The sequence below is a fragment of the Mercenaria mercenaria genome, chromosome 16 (assembly GCF_021730395.1).
Source record: "Mercenaria mercenaria strain notata chromosome 16, MADL_Memer_1, whole genome shotgun sequence".
In the NCBI taxonomy this organism is placed as follows: Eukaryota; Metazoa; Mollusca; class Bivalvia; order Venerida; family Veneridae; genus Mercenaria; species Mercenaria mercenaria.
This window is the reverse complement of record NC_069376.1, coordinates 24,124,636-24,143,849: the sequence shown is the minus strand read 5'-3', so window position 1 is coordinate 24,143,849 and position 19,214 is coordinate 24,124,636. Positions and strand designations below refer to the sequence as shown.

At 36.1% G+C, this 19,214-nt stretch overlaps 1 protein-coding gene across 2 annotated transcripts; it reads right to left on the bottom strand.

Moving 5' to 3' along the window:
• Window positions 1–2,529: 2,529 nt before the first annotated feature.
• LOC123543270 (adenosine deaminase-like) lies at window positions 2,530–18,882 on the bottom strand. 2 transcript variants are annotated; one of them, XM_053526396.1, is made up of 9 exons: window positions 18,846–18,882; window positions 15,996–16,124; window positions 12,377–12,633; window positions 10,029–10,159; window positions 9,353–9,424; window positions 8,556–8,725; window positions 7,379–7,505; window positions 5,318–5,434; window positions 2,530–5,271 (listed from the first exon to the last, which is right to left on the bottom strand). In XM_053526396.1, exons 2-8 carry the CDS (start codon window positions 16,112–16,114, stop codon window positions 5,345–5,347), a joined length of 966 nt encoding a protein of 321 aa, XP_053382371.1. In that variant the 5' UTR covers window positions 16,115–16,124; window positions 18,846–18,882; the 3' UTR covers window positions 2,530–5,271; window positions 5,318–5,344. The 2 variants fall into 2 exon arrangements, with proteins under 2 accessions (XP_053382371.1, XP_053382370.1); XM_053526395.1 differs by having other exon boundaries at window positions 2,530–5,434.
• Between the last annotated feature and the right edge of the window lie 332 nt (window positions 18,883–19,214).

Here is a 19,214-nt window from a genome sequence, read left to right as displayed (position 1 = left end):
TCATATAAAATAAATGTTTCCGATAACCATGCCTACAATATAACAAGAGGGTCATCATGACCCTGGATCGCTCACCTGAGTAATATGAGCTACATGTTTCAAATGTCAAACTGATGATTTTTTAGAATTTTTTTGGAAGATTTTCTGATGTACAATCAAGTATCCCCTGGGGCGGGGCCAATTTTACCCTGGGGTCATGATTTGAACAAAGTTCATAGAAGTCTACTAGGCAATGTTACATATCAAATATCTAAGATTTAGGCCTTCTGGTTTATTTTTAGCAAATTTATGAAGATTTCTCTATGTACAATCAAGTAACCCCTGGGGCTGGTTCAATTTGACCCGGGGACAGGGGGGGTCAAGATTTGAAAAAAAATTGTAGAGGTCAACTAGGCAATGCTACATGTCAAATATCTAAGCTCTAGGCCTTAAAAATTCTGATTTATTTTTAGAAAATTTTGAAGATTTTTCTATGTACAATCAAATAACCCCATGGGGCGGGGTCAATTTGACCCCGGGGGTCATGATTTGAACATATTTTGTAGAAGTCTTGTAGGCAATGCTACATGTCAAATATCTAAGATCTAGGCCTTCTGGTTTATTTTTAGAATTTTTTTTTTAGATTTTCCTACGAAAATCAAGTGACCCCTGGGGCTGGGTAAATTTTGACCCTAGGGGGCATGATGTAAATAAATAATGTTGAGGTCCACTAGGCAATGCTACAAGTGAAATATCTAAGCTCTAGGCCTTCTGGTTTATTTTTAGATTTTTTTGAAGACTTTCCTATGTAAAATCAAGTGACCCCTGGGGCGGGGTCAATTTTGACCCAGGGGGGTCATGATTTAAACAAATGTTGTAGAGGTCCACTAGGCAATGCTACATGTGAAATATCTAAGCTCTAGGCCTTCTGGTTTATTTTAGAAATTTTTTGAAGATTTTCCTATGTAAAATCAAGTGACCCCTAGGGCGGGGTCAATTTTGACCTTGGGGTCATGATTTGAACAATTTTAGTAGAGGTCCACTAGGCAATGCTACATGTCAAATATCTAAGCTCTAGGGCTTCTGGTTTTTGAGAAGAAGATTTTTTAATATTTTCCTATGTAAAATCAAGTGACCCCTGGGGCGGGGTCAATTTTGACCCCAGGAGTCATAATTTGAATAAATTTTGTAGAGGTCCATTAGGCAATGCTACAAGTGAAATATCTAAGCCCTAGGCCTTCTGGTTTATTTCTAGAAAATTTTTGAAGATTTTCCTATGTAAAATCTAGTGACCCCTGGGGCGGGGTATATTTTGACCCCGGGGTCATGATCAACTTGGTAGAGGTCTACTAGGCAATACTTCACACCAAATATCTAAGCTCTAGTGCTTCTGGTTTTTGAGAAGACTATGTACAAGAAGATTTTCAAAGTTTTCCCTATGTAAGTCTTTATAAACCATGTAACCCCCGGGGCAGGGCCATATTTGACACTAGGGGGATAATTTGAAAAATTTTGGTAGAGGACCACTAGATGATGGTACCAGGTATCAAAGCGCTAGGACCTGGGGGGGGGGTTTAGGTTTTTCCTTTTGGTTGCCATGGCAACCAGAGTTCTGCATGGAATTCAATTCTTTGAACAATTTTGAAAGGGGGCTACCCAAGGATCATTCCTGTGAAGTTTGGTGTAATTCTGCCCAGTGGTTTTCAAGAAGAAGATTTGTTTTACAAATTGTTGACGGATGACGCACGACAGACATCAAGCGGACACAATAGCTCACCTTGTCACTTCGTGACAGGTGAGCTAATAAATCAATACTTAAAGAAAATAAAAATAAAATTATTACACACGAAAAAGGTAACCTTCTTTCTGGGGGCATTCGTCAAGCTGAAAACAAAAGGAATTTTCAAAGTGATGTCCGACAGAAATTGTTTTCTTTTTTGCTCTTTAATTTTTATCCTGATTCTTTTTTCTAGTGAAACTTATTTTTCTTGTTTGTGTTGTTTATTCTGTTGCCATTATTATTGAACAGATCAGAGATTAAAAATAAAAATTTGAAATTTTGGAAACCGGAAGGAAAAATCTTCAATTACGACATACACTGCACACTGCACTCATAAAAAGCCATCACAAATACTCTGTGCCACCACGCCTGTGTGCGCGGAGAATAACACCTGGAAGGGATACTAATCTGGAATCTTTTTTTAGGTGTAAATGGATGCATAACTTCCCTTGGTGCTAAAAGTAGGTCATTTTGCTTTAATCAATAAGACAATACATAATAAAATCCTTCTTTGTTTATATGGAAAAAACCCTTAAAAGTGTTAAAATGTCTTTCAAATTATTAGGTCAAAGATCAGAAATACCAATTCATATCACTATGTGGTTGCATACCCACTCAGAATATGATGGAGATATAATATGCGTGTCCTTGTCAGCTTGTACTTAGTGAAAGATATTAATATTGCTGATATTTAGTTTCAGAGGTAATAAAAAAATAATACTTTGACATCTGGTAAAAGAAAATAATTTATACAACAGTAAAAAACAACAGTAATTTATAAATCTTTTATTTAAAAAATAAAAAGGTTAAAGGAACAAATGCTTCACATAAAGCAATATTACATAGAACTGCATCACAAGGAATCAGAAAATGAAATCTGCACATGTTTTTGTTTGTGTTATTGGTCACAATGACACTACTAGTTTTGCCTGCTGGCGGCAAGTGATTCTGCCTTTGCGACCAGTGCAGACCAAGATGAGTCTGCATGGAACTCGTTCTGCACTGTTTGCTTTTCAGTCAGTAAATTTTCAGTGAACTCTCCTTCTAATAATAGGTGGTTCTGCCCAGATTGAAAAATGGACCAGTCCATTTTAGAAATTTAGCAGGGTAAAGGTTTAGTAAAGTTAGTTGAAGGGCATGTTTAAATAGATTTTTGGCAATGTTACCTATAAACTTCTCCTACCATTCTTTTTATGTTTGTGCATTGGTCTTGAGCAAAATTATTTGAAATCTTTTGGACAGTTGTGTTTGTTATCAAATTTATATACACACATTTTTATACATGTGTTGTTTTGTGTATTGCACACCGTCACAAGTATAACAAATATATTCAACTCTGTTGAATATTTCTTATATTTCATAATTTGGACTTTTGTTCTTTAAACAATTGCAAAGTTATAAAAAAATTTAACTCGAAGTACATTATCTATTATGCATAAACAAAATGGGTAAAAGTGCCAACGCGGATCACGAACAGATGGGCCTGACACATACCATTACTTAAATCTGTCAGGCATACATTTTGTTTTCCTCAGGTGATTGCTAGAGACTGATTCAGTGACAAAGAATTCGAGAATGATACAGTTTAACCTGAACTAAGCAGACAGCCAAGGGAGTGACACAGTCTGGCTGCTTACGGCAGATGGCTGCTTTATACGAGTTGGTATTGGAATAAAAAACAAATGTGGACGTTTGCTGACTCGCTGTTTTATACAAGTGGCTGCTTTATACAGGCTGTTTCTAATGGAACGTGTCAGATGAAAACTACAACCAAGTAATGCTGTTTGATTGGAATTTACTGTAATTTCTCGAGCACTTTACGGTTAAAAAGTTCAAAAAGGAACATAATTCTGTCAAACTGCATATCAGAGTTAAGCTAGTTATCCTACTTGCTAATGTAATGACAATAAACAAGTGTACAAAGTTTCAAAGCTAGAGATCTTAGAATAATCATGAAAAGTTGACCTATACAAAAATATTGACCAAGTAATTCCAATTTAATTAGTACACAAAGGGCCATGACAAAATGCATCCCTTAGTTACCGTTCTTGGCCAACATACTTATCTAATGACAAGTAAGCTATTGCTCTTACTTTTTCAAGTAAAGTGGACCTAAACAAAAAATTGACTGAAAGAATTCTAATTTTCTAAGTACAAAAAGGGCCATAATTCTTATTCTTATAAAATGCAACTGAGAGTTGTTGGTCTTGGCCAACATACTCACCTTGTAATGATGAACAAGTCTGTTAAAGTTTTTAAGCAATTGCTCTGACAGTACTTATGTAAAGTTGATATAAACATTTTAATAAAGAAATATAAAAATATTTTAAGTAAAGAAAGGGTCATAATTCTTACAAAATACATGCAAGAGGCTCACTTACTCATCAAATGTAGATAAACGATTGCGCAAAGTTTCAAAGCTGTACCTCTTATAGTTTTTAACCTAAGTGGACCCAAACAAAAATTTTAACCCGTGCCAACCCAGACGCCAACAACCAGGTGATTGCAAGACCTTGTAAACTTTTTTTCAAAAATCAGACAAGCTAAAAATGCATATAGTTGAGCAAATAGGAACTGGAATTGGTATAATGATGTAATAGCATAATTATGACATACTGAAGCTTTTTCTAATTATGACATACTAAAGCATTTTCTAATCATGACATACTGATGTCTATTATTATGATAGACTAGAGCTTTTTCTAATTATATACTGCAGATTTTTTTTCTAATTTTGACATACTGGAGCCTTTTCTAATCAAGACATACTTGAGCATTTTCTTATTATGACATACTGCAGCATTTTCTAATTATGACATACTGGAGCAATTTCTAATTATGACATACTGTAGCTTTTTTTCTAATTATGACATAATGAAGCATTTTTAGAGTTTGGTTGTTAATAAAATATTCTAGAAATAAACTGTGTAACTTGATTACTCACCATCTCAATATGCATGTATATTAGTAACTCACGATATTAAATATATATATAATGAAAATCAATTTGAATCTGTTGACAATCTATAGCCTAGCTAGCCTATATAGTTTTCAAGTTTTCACTGGCATACATATACAGTGTAAGTGGGGTCATAGACTTGAAGCATCATCAAACAAACTCAAGGTTACAAAGCTTTAAGGTAACTAAGCCTTTAAAAAGCAAAATGTTAAGACAAAGATCAGATCATAATTAAATATATACAAAGTGAAACATCCACATCAGCAACATTTTAGGCAATCTGGTAAAATGTTTTCTCCGACTTTGCCTTTCATGATAATGAAAAATGTTGGACAAAGAAATGACATAAAAAAATACTTTATGTGCTTTAAGATATTTTAAAATAACAATTGTCAAAAACAGTGTTTTTACTTTATGCACCCATTTAAAGTGCAAGTTAACTTTAGCATTTTAAGGTTTTAGCCCATTCTGCACAGTTTATGTAAAAGTGACATGATTAAGTCCTTAACATAGACACTTTATAGGCTGTCATCCTTTTAAAAACAGTTGCACATTAACTTAGGTATACATGAGTAAAAATAACATGGAATTTTAACACAGTAACAATAATAAAACTTTATCATCAACTAATATTGTCCGTAAACTTTAACAAGCTCTTCCTCCATCAGTTTCTTGTCTGTATCGGAAGCAAAACTGGACCTTACTGCATTAAATATCTGAAAAATAATATAACACTGAGTATAATCCACATGGCAGAAGATTTATATGATGTCGAAAATCTGTTTATTCTTACAGAGGAAAAACTGAAATGTGATAATAATATATATGAAAATACTCAAACTAAACCCTGTAAACTCTTTTCTTAATTCAAGTAAGATGTAAAATTTTGACAAGTATGCAAACCTGTAAACTCTTTTCTTAATTCAAGTAAGTCACAGGTAAAATTTTGACAAGTACTCGAATTAAACTGGTTAACTCATTTCTTAATTCAAGTAAGATGTAAAATTGTGACAAGTACTCAAATTAAACATGTAAACTCTTTTCTTAATTCAAGTAAGTGGTAAAATTTTGAAAAGTACTCAAACTAAACTGTTTAACTCATTTCTTAATTCAAGTAAGATGTAAAACTGTGACAAGTACTCAAATTAAACCTGTAAACTCTTTTCTTAAGTCAGGTAAGTGGTAAAATTTTGAAAAGTACTCAAATCAAACTGGTTAACTCATTTCTTAATTCAAGTACGATGTAAAATTTTGACAAGTACTCAAATTCTTAATTCAAGTAAGATGTAAAACTGTGACAAGTACTCAAATTAATCTTGTAAACTCATTTCCTAATTCAAGTAAGATGTTAAATTGTGACAAGTAGTCAAATTAAACCTGTAAACTCTTTTCTTAATTCAAGTAAGTGGTAAAATTTTGACAAGTACTCAAATTAAACTCGGGTTAACTTATTTGTTAATACAAGTAAGTGGTAAAATTTTGCCAAGAACTCATACTGAACAGGTTAACTTGTTTCTGAATTCAAGTTGACAAGTACTCGGATATAAACTGCATGGTTAATCTTGTTTCTTAATTCAAGAAGTAAAACTGTGACAAGTCCTCAAATTAAACTGGTCAACTTGTCACTCGATTCAAGTAAGTATAAATAAGTGGTAAAATTTTGACAAAGTAAAGCCATGACAAGTAATAAAATTAAACTGATTAAGTGACATGCCCGCTTAGCTCAATAGGGAGGGTGAAGATCACTGATCGCGGGGTCGTGAGTTCGATCACCAGGCGGGGCCTGTGTTCTCCATGACGTTTTGATAAAAGACTGTGTGTCTGAAATCATACGTCCTCCACCTCTGATTCATGCGGGGAAGTTAACAGTTACTTGCGGAGAACAGGTTTGTACTGGTACAGAATCCAGGAATACTGGTAAGGTTAAATACCCACGATTACAGAACTGAAATACTGTTGAAAAATGGCAATAAACACCAAACCAACAAAAAAACATTAATTTGAGTAGCAGGCAAAACTCTGACAAGGCATTTAAATGAAACATATCAAACTGGTTTCTTAACTTAAGTATCTGTTTGAACCACCTTTTCTGTACCAATTTTTTCTTTGATTTCTTTTTAAATACAGGACATTGCCACTTACATAAAGATCTGCCTGGGATTAATTTTCAGTTAATTATCAAAAGATGATATGGGTATTTTCCAATAAGAAATTAAAGCATTTTGAATACCAGGAAATTTCATTTTACAAAATTTTAATTTTGGCTTTATTTCTGATGGAGTGTTATTACAGGATATCTTGATTAGTGTTAAAAGCAACACTGCCATGTACCACTCCCGGTTACCTTCAGAATGATGTTAAACTTAAATAAAACAGAAATTCACAAAAAACCCTGTTACAGATTAAGTGGATAAAACTAGTTCTTTTTTCCTGCATTTGAATAGGTATTTTCAACTTCGTCAACAAATGTACCTTGTAAGTATTTTGTATAAATCATGTTTTTTTTTCTTCAGTCTGATTTTCTTTGCTAGATGCACAAGTTCTAATAACTTCAAGACAAACTTTAAGGCAAACATAAAATGAACATACAGATTTTTACATTTATTTCGCTACAAGACAGATGAAACAAATGTAGAATGTTGCATTGTGTAAATACTTACCCCTCGTATAATGTCTTCATCAGAAAGTCCCATGTCTTGAGCAAATTTATAATCATCAGTCAATGTATTGCCTAGAACTACAGGGTCATCTGTGTTAATGGAATAGTTTACACCATCTTTCACAAACCTGTTAACAAGAAATAATGTTAGATTATCAAATGAGATGTAATTCTGGTATTGCAACTTTAAGACTTAGCCTTACATTTTGAGAAAATAACTTCAAACAACACCAAATCATAGAAAGAAAAGGTTGTTTCACATGAAATTGAACCAGTCATTTAAACCATGTATATAACTCTATACAACAACTGTCAGTTTATTGATATATACATTGAATTCCAGAAAAGGGCTGCATAAAGGGGCCACACTTTTGGACAGTTCAGCGCCTTTAAAAACTCACCATTTTCAAACAACTTTTAGATCTACATATCTTCGTTTTGATGCATCTGCATTAATGTCCCAGTGCTGAAATTTCACATAACTAGGTTGAGCAATTCTTTATTTCTATTTCTTTACAAATGTTATTCATTTTTAATGGGGGGCAACTTTTTGAGTCCATCGTATGGCACAGTAAGGCATAACATGTAATGGTTAGGTAGATTATTGGTAAAGATGTTGTTTGCTTATCAAACTGTGGGACTAACATCTCATATTTTACAGACATTGTCAAGAGTTTGATATGAAACTGCCTAACAGTCATTGAATGATTGATTCTTGTCATTTAGTTACAATTAATGACAAATGAATTCACAGGATATCTTTTGAACAATTATATGCAACTGAAGACAGGCCCTATTAAGCAATCTGCTCTATAAATCCATCCCAAAATCTATAATGACTTCATTTTAAAAGCTGTTTAAATGGTTACCTCTCTAAGTAGACAGGTTTGGAAGCATAGGAAAGGGTTCTTATTTTTCTGAGAGGTTCAATTGAGAAAGGTTTCCACCTTCCATGAGACTTGGTTTAGAGGGGTTTCTGCTTTTCTGTGGGATACAATTAACAGGTATTTCAACTTTTCAGGGGAGTCCGCTTTTCATGCAGGTTTGGTTATGAGCTTAAAATTTCTGCTTTTCAGGAGAATTCCCCCTACGGGGATGTCAGCATTTCAGGTGGGCAGGATGTTCGTTTTAACAGAGTTCCACTGTATATAAAAAGATCTAACAAAAGTTCAACATACTGTTTAAGGGGATGTTTTTGTTCGTCTTTATCACAGGCTTTTGTCATAATGCTGGATATAGGACATGTTTCTAGATGAACTTGCTCTTTAACTATACGCTGGTACAATTCAGGATCATCTATAGCATGGTACCCATGACCTATCCTCTCTGCTTGCATGTGGTCCAATGCCTGCAAGTGATACCAAACGCACAATTTTAATGTGAAGCATTCAAAATTCTATACACAATTTATTGATATACAGTTTAACTTTTATTAGCAGTTACCACTGTTATACAGCCACCTGTCTTAACCTTTACCCTGCTAAATTTCTAAAATGGTTCATCTTTCAATATGGGCAGTACCACTTACTATTCAAAGAGGTGTTCACTGAAAATTTACTGACTGAATAGCGACCAGTGCAGACCACGCTCAACCTGCATGCCTGCACAGACATGCAGCCCGCTGATCTTGGTCTGCACCGGTCGCAAAGGCAGAATCACTTCAAAAATGGGGTCTAAAAATGGTTATAATACTCCATTAAAATGTTTTTGATGATCATTTCAAACATTGAAATAAATGCCTTGTAGCATAAAAATATTTAAAACTTAAGCTGATATTAAACCCAATATAGTTCTTAAGAATTATATATGATATCAATATTTCAAATGCTTTTGAGGAAATCAATTAGAATCCCTATAAAGAATCAGACAGGTCAAAGTTGACCAGGAATTATGTTCAGTTTCATAGCAAAGACAAATCTTCATAGTGTGCTGAGTAATATAAAACTATAATATATAAAACTTATATTAAACTAACCTCTTTTACTGCCTCTGATGTGCCTATTTCCCCAGCATGTACTGTTCGCCGTATTCCCCATTTTGCGGCCTCCTGCAACAAATGGGACATTTTTAATGCGCTTAGACAACATGAGGTAACATATGTTTTTAACACAATAATAAATATTTATGTTTAGCAGAATTATTTTGACAAAAAAATATGTTGTCACCACAGTACAAACCATTGAATCATTACTACTTTTTATTTAATAAATATATACAATCTAGTCATTTCCACATAGTTGCCAAACAATAGACAGAAACATAGAATTAAAACAAGTGAAAATTGCTAAATCACATATATCTATATGAGCCGTGCCATGATAAAACCAACATAGTGGCTTTGCGACCAGCATGGATCCAGACCAGCCTGCGCATCCGCGCAGTCTGGTCAGGATCCATGCTGTTCGCTAACAGTTTCTCTAATAGCAATAGGCTTTGAAAGCGAACAGCATGGATCCTGACCAGACTGCGCGGATGCGCAGGCTGGTCTGGATCCATGCTGGTCGCAAAGCCACTATGTTGGTTTTCTCATGGCACGGCTCAAATTATTTTAACCAAAATTAACTTTCGGAGTATATGACATATTTGGTATATATGTGTTGAACTAAGGACTCTGAAACTTTGATTCTTATAAACCAATTATTTGTATTTACCCGAAATGCTTGCTTGTGTTCGCAGTCATCGTAATGCTTGCCTGGCTCGAACTCCTGACCAGCCAGGTCAATGCCCACAACACCTTTACACTTATACCATTTACATAGATTCACAACCTCTTTCGACCAATCTAAATGAAAAGTTTGGTATACATGTTTAAAAATATCCCTTGCATATCGTTCACTAAAATATTTTATCAGTGCTCATCAAAATGTATCTTCTATCTTGGCTTAAGAGCTGCCTTCACTATTAAATGTCATGTACTAACAGGTATTTGTTAACTTTTACCCTGCTAAATTTCTAAAATGGACCATCACATCAATTTGGGCAGCATCACTTATTGTTCAAAATGATCTTCATTGAAAATTTACTGACTTAACAGCAACAGTGCTCTTGGTCTGTTGAAAAACTGTATTTATTTCATTTTCATGCTATTTCATAGGTGTCAAAAGTCAGTTTCTAACAGAAATGATTATAAAACTAGAAGATGCTTTTGCAGAAAAGCACATGTCTCCCACAGAGCATAGTAGTAATAGGCAAGAAGTCAACAGGGGACAGAAACGAAAGTCAAAAAAACACTGATGGTTGGCTTAGTGACTGAAATGCAATAGGGGTCATCTACTTGGCATGTCCAATCATCCCATGAAGTTTTACCGTTCTGGGTAAAGTGTTTCTCAAGTTATGGATTGGAAACATCTTCTGGCCCCTGTGACCTTAACCTGTGAAAGAATGGCACGAAGATCAATAGGGGTCACTTACTAGGCATATCAAATTATCCTGTGAAGATTCAAAGTTCTGGGTCAAGTGGTTCTCAAGTTATAAATCGGAAAGGGTTTTCCGTTTTCTGGCCCCTGTGACCTTGACCTGTTCGAGTGACCACTAAATCAAAAGGGATTATCTACTGTACATGTCAAATCATCCTATGATGTTTCAACACTCTTGGTCAAGTGGTTCTCAAGTTATTGATCGGTAACGCTTTCCATGTTGAGGCCCCTGTGACCTTGACCTTTGATTGAATGACCCCCAAAACGATAGGGGTTATCTACTCAGCCCTATCACCCTATGAAGTTTGAAGATTCTCGGTCAAATGGTTCTCCAGTTATTGACTGGGTTCGATGTTCTGGCCCCTGTGACCTTGACCTCTGAAAGAATGGGCCCAAGAACAGCGAAGTTTCAACGTTCTGGGTCTAGTGGTTATAAAGTTATGGACTTAAAAAGGTTTTCCATGTTCTGATCCCTCTGAAACGGTTTTCCTTGTTCTATGACCTTGACCTTTGATCGAGTGACCCCAAAATCAATAGGGGCCATTTACTGTCCAATCATCCTATGAAGTTTTAACATTCTGGGTCAAGTGGTTCTCAAGTTAAGATCGGAAACGGGTTTTCCATGTTCAGGCTCCTGTGACCTTGGATCGAGTGAACCCCCCCCCCCCCCCCCAAAAACATAGGAGTCATCTACATAACTTTAACAATGATATATTCTTAGTTTTAAATGGCTTTAGTTACATATCAAACATTTTGCTATTTGGTTTGTATAAATAACTGCACGAGTATTGAACATTAAACTAGCGAAGATGAGGAATGATATACGTCGCAGTTTACTGGAGATCAATATGTCATGAATAACAATTGTCTGTCCTGGAAAGCGATGAAACCAACCTGTAACTCTTTGATTAGTGGTCTCCTTTACAAGTCTATACTTTTCAAACAACTCTCTTTCTTTTCTTTTTGTTATTTTTTTTCACAGTTTATTTTTGAATATGAAAGGATAATAGTTGATTCACATCTCCAATGCACGGCTTCAAAAATATTACTGGAATGTAATTTTACAGCCAATGTTTGTTTTGAAAGCACGGTTTACCTCTGAATGTGCGGTTCGTCTGAAAGCGAGAAACCCTTGTTTATTTCTTTGTTTGAAAGCGAGGTTCTGCTCTCCTTTTTGAAAGCGAAATTCATGTCAATTTGAATGGTGAAATTCCGCTTTACTCTACTTAATTTTTCGAGAGTGAACACTGCAGAAAGCTCTGAATCTTATTTTGAATGCGAGGCTCCCATCTGTTTGTTTGAAAGCGATACGCCACTGCTGTTCTTTACAAATCGAGGTTTCCCTCGGTTTGTCTGAAAGCAGGGTCCGTCATGTCTATTTTTTAACTTTATTCTTAATTACTTTAGCTCGCAGAACACTTGAAACTTACTGGAATCACCACAGAGTCAACTTAAAAGAATTATTACACTTGTCATTGATCTAATAAGATAATTAAGTTGTCATAAACCGTATACATTACGGAAAGAGCCTATGTAACAAACTCTCGGCCGATCGATCGACAACTTAACCGCTAGACACTCACCTGGTCTGTTGGTCATGCAGCAAAGTATTGTATTCACTTTAATGTCAAAGTCTTTCATTCCTCGTGCTAGAGCCTCGTTAACAGTCTCAACAACGTCATGTGGTGTGAACGTACCCGGCGTCTGCGCGAATTCTGGATCACTTAAGGAATTTGAGAAGAGATGAGGGGAATATCGGACCTCCATGTACTTTATATGGTGTTTTGCACAATCTTCACACAGCTCGTACGCAATCCTTTGTACTGCACGTTTGAAACCACTTGAAAAGAAAAACGTAAATTATTTTTGATAAAATACTGTTTTTGTAATCCGTCCAGTACAAAGCCAAATACATATTCATGGGTGAAAGTAAATCTCATGTAGCTAGAAAACTGTCGCATAAATAGAAACTTACATAAACAGAGGTACAACTCATATTTGGAACTATCGCACAAACAGAACTATCTACAGAAAAAAGGAACTGTCGCAAAAACGGGATCCTACACCTCGTATACATAATGTAGGGAACTATCATATAAACAAAATGAACAAATCTCGAATAAGCATTTCTTATTCTGGCTAATGTAAAACAAGAGGGCCATGATGGCCCTATATCGCTCACCAGAGTTTATCTGGCCTACTGACCTAGTTTTTGACCCCAAATGACCCAGTTTTGAATTCAACCTAAAGATCATCAAGACAAACATTCTGACCAAGTTTCATATAGATTGAGTCACAACTGTTGCCTTTAGAGTGTTCACAAACTTTTCCTTTGATTTGACCATGTGACCTAGTTTTTGACCCCAAATGACCCAGATCAAAACTGGACCTAGAGATCATCAAGACAAACATTCTGACCAAGTTTCATAAAGATTGAGTCACAACTGTGGCCTCCAGAGTGTTCACAAGCTTTTCCTTTGATCTGGCCTATTGACCTAGCTTTTGACCCCACATGACCCAGATTCAAACTTGACCTATAGATAATCAAGAAAAACATTCTGACTTATTCTAATGAGTTTCAAACTTGAAATGTGGTATCTAAGAGTGTTGACAAGATTTTCCTTTGATCTGGCCTACTGACCTAGTTTTTGACCCAACATGACCCAGTTTCAAAATTGACCTAGAGGTCATCAAGACAAACATTCTGACCAAGTTTCATAAAGATTGGGTCAAAAATGTGGCCTCTAGAGTGTTCACAAGCTTTTCCTTTGATCTAGCCTACTGACCTAGTTTTTGACCCCATATGACCCAGTTTCGAACAAGACCTAGAGATCATCAAGACAAACATTCTGACCAAGTTTCATAAGGATTGATTCACAAATGTGACCTTCAGAGTGTTAACAAGCTTTTCCTTTAATCTGGCCTACTGACCTAGTTTTTGACCCCACATGACCCAGTTTCGAACCTGACCTTGAGATCATCAAGACAAACATTCTGACTAAGTTTCATAAAGATTGGGTCACAAATGCGGCCTCTAGAGTGTTCAGAAGCTTTTCCTTTGATCTGGCCTACTGGCCTAGTTTTTGATCCCACATGACCCAGTTTCGAACTTAACCTAGAGATCATCAAGACAAACATTCTGACCAAGTTTCATAAAGATTGGGTCACAAATGTGGCCTCTGGGGTGTTCACAAGCTTTTCCTTTGATCTGGCCTACTGACCGTGTTTTTGACCCCACATGACCCAGTTTCGAACTTGACATTGAGATCATCAAGACAAACATTCTGACCAAGTTTCATAAAGATTGGGTCACAAATGCGGCCTCTAGAGTGTTCAGAAGCTTTTCCTTTGATCTGGCCTACTGGCCTAGTTTTTGACCCCACATGACGCAGTTTCGAACTTAACCTAGAGATCATCAAGACAAACATTCTGACCATGTTTCATAAAGATTGGGTCACAAATGTGGCCTCTGGGGTGTTCACAAGCTTTTCCTTTGATCTGGCCTACTGACCTAGTTTTTGACCCCACATGACCCAGTTTCGAACTTGACCTATAGATAATCAAGACTAACATTCTGAACAAGATTCATAAAGATTGGATCACAAATGTGGCCTCCAGAGTGTTCAGAAGCTTTTCCTTTGATCTGGCCTACTGACCTAGTTTTTGACCCAACATGACACAGTTTCAAAAACTTGACCTAGAGATCATCAAGACTAACATTCTGACCAAGTTTCATAAAGATTGGGCCAAAAATGTGGCCTCTAGAGTGTTCACAAGGCAAATGTTGACGCACGACGGACGACGGACGCCGACGGACGCCGGACAATGACCGATCACAATAGCTCACCTTGAGCACTTTGTGCTCTGGTGAGCTAAAAACTTGATTTTAACAACCTTCTTGCCGTGTGCTTTAAGAGCAACAGCGCTGTTGCAACTTTAGTTTAAAATACTTGCCTCCGTGGTCGAGTGGTTAAGGTCGCTGACTTCAAACACGTCCCCCTCACCGATGTGGGTTCGAGCCTCACTCGGGGCGTTGAATTCTTCATGTAAGGTAGTCATCCAGCTGGCTTATGGAAGGTCGGTGGTTCTACCCAGGTGTCCGCTCGTGATGAAATAATGCACGCAGGGACACCTGGGGTCTTCCTCCGCCATTAAATCTGGAAAGTCCATTAAAGCTGGAAAGTCGCCATATGACCCATAATTGTACATATGTGCGAAGTTAACCCCAACAAAAAGTACTTGATAAGTAACAAATCTTTGTAATAGCCCATGCAGAGCGGCAATAATTTCGCTTCTTTGTAACATGAAACTGTTGAAAAGTTCATAAAACAGAAATAACTTTTTGATCAATCATTACTGTTTTATGTGAACTTCATGTTTTATGTTATGCACACTTCAAACAAACCTATAGAATGACAAATTCACGGTTCACAAAACAAAGCGCAACACTGTACCGATTGATGCACTGAATGTTTCCCGCCCTATGACACGGATAACATATTTCAAATAACCTTTTTGAAATTATCCGATGTAACTTCTTCATTTATTAACTATTTATTCTTCAGTGTTAACTGTCACCGTGCACTAAAAAAATCATTTTTTGACGAATATAGGTCCCATAGCGACCTTCTAGCTCATAACTGTGGAAAAATTATTTCGGTATCAATGGGCATCTGGGTTGAACCAATGACCTTCCGTTATCATTATTATTATTATTATTATTATTATTATACCAGATTTATAAAGCGCCCTTTTCATGATGAACACGCTCAAAGGCGCTTTATATATAGCAAACGCAGCCACACAGGGTGCGAAATTCATCCTCTACAGACACAGAGCGATCTGACCAGAGGGACAGAGTGAGATAAAGCCTGCAGAACAGATACAGAGAACTCCTTTTTAGATACAGGTTTGTCCGGCTAACTTAGCCTAGCTCTTTGCGAATAGACAGTCTGGTTCTTTAACGTGCCCGGTGTATAGCACCGATACACGCGAAGCCGTCTTTCCTTGGAAGAACCATTACAGGTCTCTTAGTTAGGTTGGAGACACTCAAGAGCATCTCAGAAATTTCCAGTGCCTGGACGGGGATTCGAAACCCGGACCTCTGGATTTATAGTCAAGCGTGTTACCACTAGACCAACGGTTATCCAGCTGGATGGATATCTTGCATGCAGGCTTTGTAATCCATTACATTATTTTTACCTGATGATTGGCATGAAGTATCCAAATGAGGTGAGAAGTCTCTCCAGACTACTAGGTTCTACTAAGATCACATCTCGGTTGAGCTCCTCCACAGTTTTATGAGGTAGCGAGTCCAGCATCCCTCGTTCTCTGTAATATTACAATGAAACATTAATACAAACAGATGGCTTCCCTTCCATAATTCCTCCAGCCATCTAAATAGCTTATCATATGTAAGTTCTAAAATTATCTCTTCTAAGATTTGAGACAATTTTGTGATAAGGTTGGTTTTTTTTGTGAAAAGGCGAAATTAATGCACTACCATAATCTTTTTTATTGTACTTTATGTATAGTATATATACCCTTGTTTAGCTTTTTCATAGCTCCACCATTATAACGTTCAGGGATCAACGTGCCAAATAACTATGTTTGGCCTCAGTATACTCATCCTTTGTAAATACGGATATATATGTTCAATCATTAATTGCTAGGATGTTTTGAGGAGATTCCAGCAGCGGGTAGAGGTGTGAAAAACGTATTGCTTACTTCAAAATCTCAGCAAAGTTCATTATATTCGACATTAAATATTACCCTATATCACATCATGAAATTTTGATATCTCGCGAAAACATAGTCTAACCTGTACTAAAACCACCTGTAAAAAGAGACACCTGGCTTTAAAGACGTTTCTGTGACTAAAGACATCTTTAGAATGACAAGTGGGTCATGATGGCTTTATATCGCTAACCTGAGTTTCACAGTTTGCTTGTACAATTTTCGTAACGGGTCACACATGGAAAATATCTGTGCAATTATTTTGAAACTGAGCCAGAGTTCTCTGACAAGATTTATTAAGTATCAACTATATGCATTTTAGAAACACTGTAGGCATACATGAAATAGTGACTACACCCTTTGGATGCCATTTTTCCAACAAAGAGACAAACATTCTGATCATATTCTACGTAAATCATAAAGATCATTAACAAGGTTTTTCAATTATTTGACCTGTGGCCTAGTTTTTCACCAACATGACCAACATATAAATTTAACCTATATTTTAAAGAGACAAACAGTTTGAGTAAGTAATATTAAGATGAGACAGAAAATGTGGCCTTTTGCTTAATTTGGTCTAGTGACATAGTATTGTGCCAAGATAATCTAGTTTCAAATCCGACTTTGATTTCAAAGAGACAAACACTCTGACAAGTTTTTACGAAGATCAAGTAAAAACTGTGGCCTCTAGAGTGTTAACTAGGTTTTTCTATGACTTAACCTAGTGACCTAGTTTTTTACTTCGGGTATGCTAATATTAAACTTGACCTATTTTTCAAAGAGACAAAACTTCCGACACTCAAGTATAAAATTTGGTCTCATTAATGCAAGGTTTTTCTAAGATTTGACCTGGTGACTTAGTTAAAGACGTCAGATTTCAAGGAGAAAAACATTTTGACAATTTTTGGGAAGATCAAAATTAATTTAGTGACCTAGTTTTTGACCTCAGGTATCCCAGTTCTGAGCTTGACCTGGATTTGATAGAGGAAACTATTCCGTCACGGCTGAATGAAGGTCTTGTTGAACATGCAAAAGTGAACTTTAATTATAAAGCAAACATTTTGACATAGCTGGTTTCGAGTGTTAACAGTGTGTTTCTACGATTTAACCTATTGGACTAGTTCTGACCTCAGTTGTCCAAGTTTTAAACTTGTGATGCAAACATTCTGACTAGATTTAATTAAGATCATGTAGAACATGTGGTCCCCTCAATGCTAAGTTTTTCTGTGACATGTTTGAATTGACCTAGTGACAGTTTTTGACAACATGTGAATCAGTTTTAAAAGTGACCTTCATTTAAAATAAGAATTAATGATTCTCGTGTAAAAAATGTGGTCTCTAGCCTGTTAACAAGGATTTTCTGTGATTTGACTTTTTGACCTAGTTTTTGACTACAGGACTTTTAAACTTGACCAAAAATTCATATAAACAAACATTCTGACAAAGAGTTACCATGATCTAGTAGAAAATGTGACCTCTTTAGTGCTAATAAGGATTTCTAGTTTAAGATCTCGGGAAACCCAGTTTGAACTTGACCTAGATTTTATAGGGAAAAACAATTTCACAAGTATTCACGAAAACCAAATGAAAAATTTATTCTCCAGAGTGAGTGTTTTGAACGTTTTTATTAACTGTCCTAGTGGTCTAGTTTTTGGCCTAAGGTGACCCAGTTTAAAACGACCTAGAATTAATAAACAAACATACTGACAAAGTTTTATGGAGATCAAGTAGAAAATATGGCTTCTATACAGTGTTAAAACAATTGTTCTATGATTTGATCTAGTGACCTAGTTTTTGAGCTTTTTGTGATCCAATTTTGAATCTGACCTATGCTTCGGAGAGGCATGACAAAGATTTATGACAATATAGTAGAAAATGTGCCAACTAGAGTGTTAACAAGGTTTTTGTACGATTTGACATAGTAACCTAGCTCAAGATCTTGGATATTTGCAAGACAAACATTCTATAAGATGAGGTAGAAACATTGCCTCTAGAGTTCCTATTAATTGACGTAGTGACCTAACTGTAGATCTCAGATGACCCAGTAACGATATCCTCCGAGACTTTATTTGAGGGTAACTTTCTGATAAAGTTTTATTAAGATTGGACCAAAACTGTGACTTTTAGAGGGTACACGGTCAAATTGTTGACGATGGACGACGGGAGAGGCATGATGACGGACGACGACGGACGCACGGTGAGCAAAATAACTCACCTTGTGAACTTCGTGCTTAGGTGAGCTAAAAACCACAGTTGTTTTACTTTCCAAAGTGCCGTCTGCACTACTTCGTCTTTCAATGATAAAGTATAACTTACTTTGCTATATCTATGACAGTTTCAGGCCGCACGGAACCGTCTAAAGACCTATAGTGATGCTACAGACTAAGTTTGATTGTTCATGAGAAATTTTAATTCAAGGTTTTTCTAGTTCTTGCTATAGCGGCTTTTGAAAGAAGCCAGGTGCCTACATGTGATAAAAAATTTGAGAGGATCTTACAGTGATGCTACAGACTAAGTTTGATGAAGATCCATCAAGCGCCCCCATTTGAAGAAAAATCTTTAAAATGCTACATAACAAGTTTGAAGGTCTAGCATGCGGTTAATGAGAAAAACTCGTTCAAAACCTTTTTAATTTACTATTATTATAAGGGAGTCGATCCTACGGATTTTTCGTCGCGAAGCAGC

What these genes read in the sequence shown, in the direction of transcription:
- LOC123543270 (XM_053526395.1), bottom strand. Translation starts at nt 16,114, where the DNA reads ATGCTGGACTCGCTACCTCATAAAACTGTGGAGGAGCTCAACCGAGAT. An exon ending in TACTTCATGCCAATCATCAG is followed by an intron (nt 12,634 to 15,995) that starts GTAAAAATAATG and finishes TTTCTTTTCAAG; the next exon opens with TGGTTTCAAACGTGCAGTAC. An exon ending in CAAAAACATCCCCTTAAACA is followed by an intron (nt 7,506 to 8,555) that starts GTATGTTGAACT and finishes TCTTGTTAACAG; the next exon opens with GTTTGTGAAAGATGGTGTAA.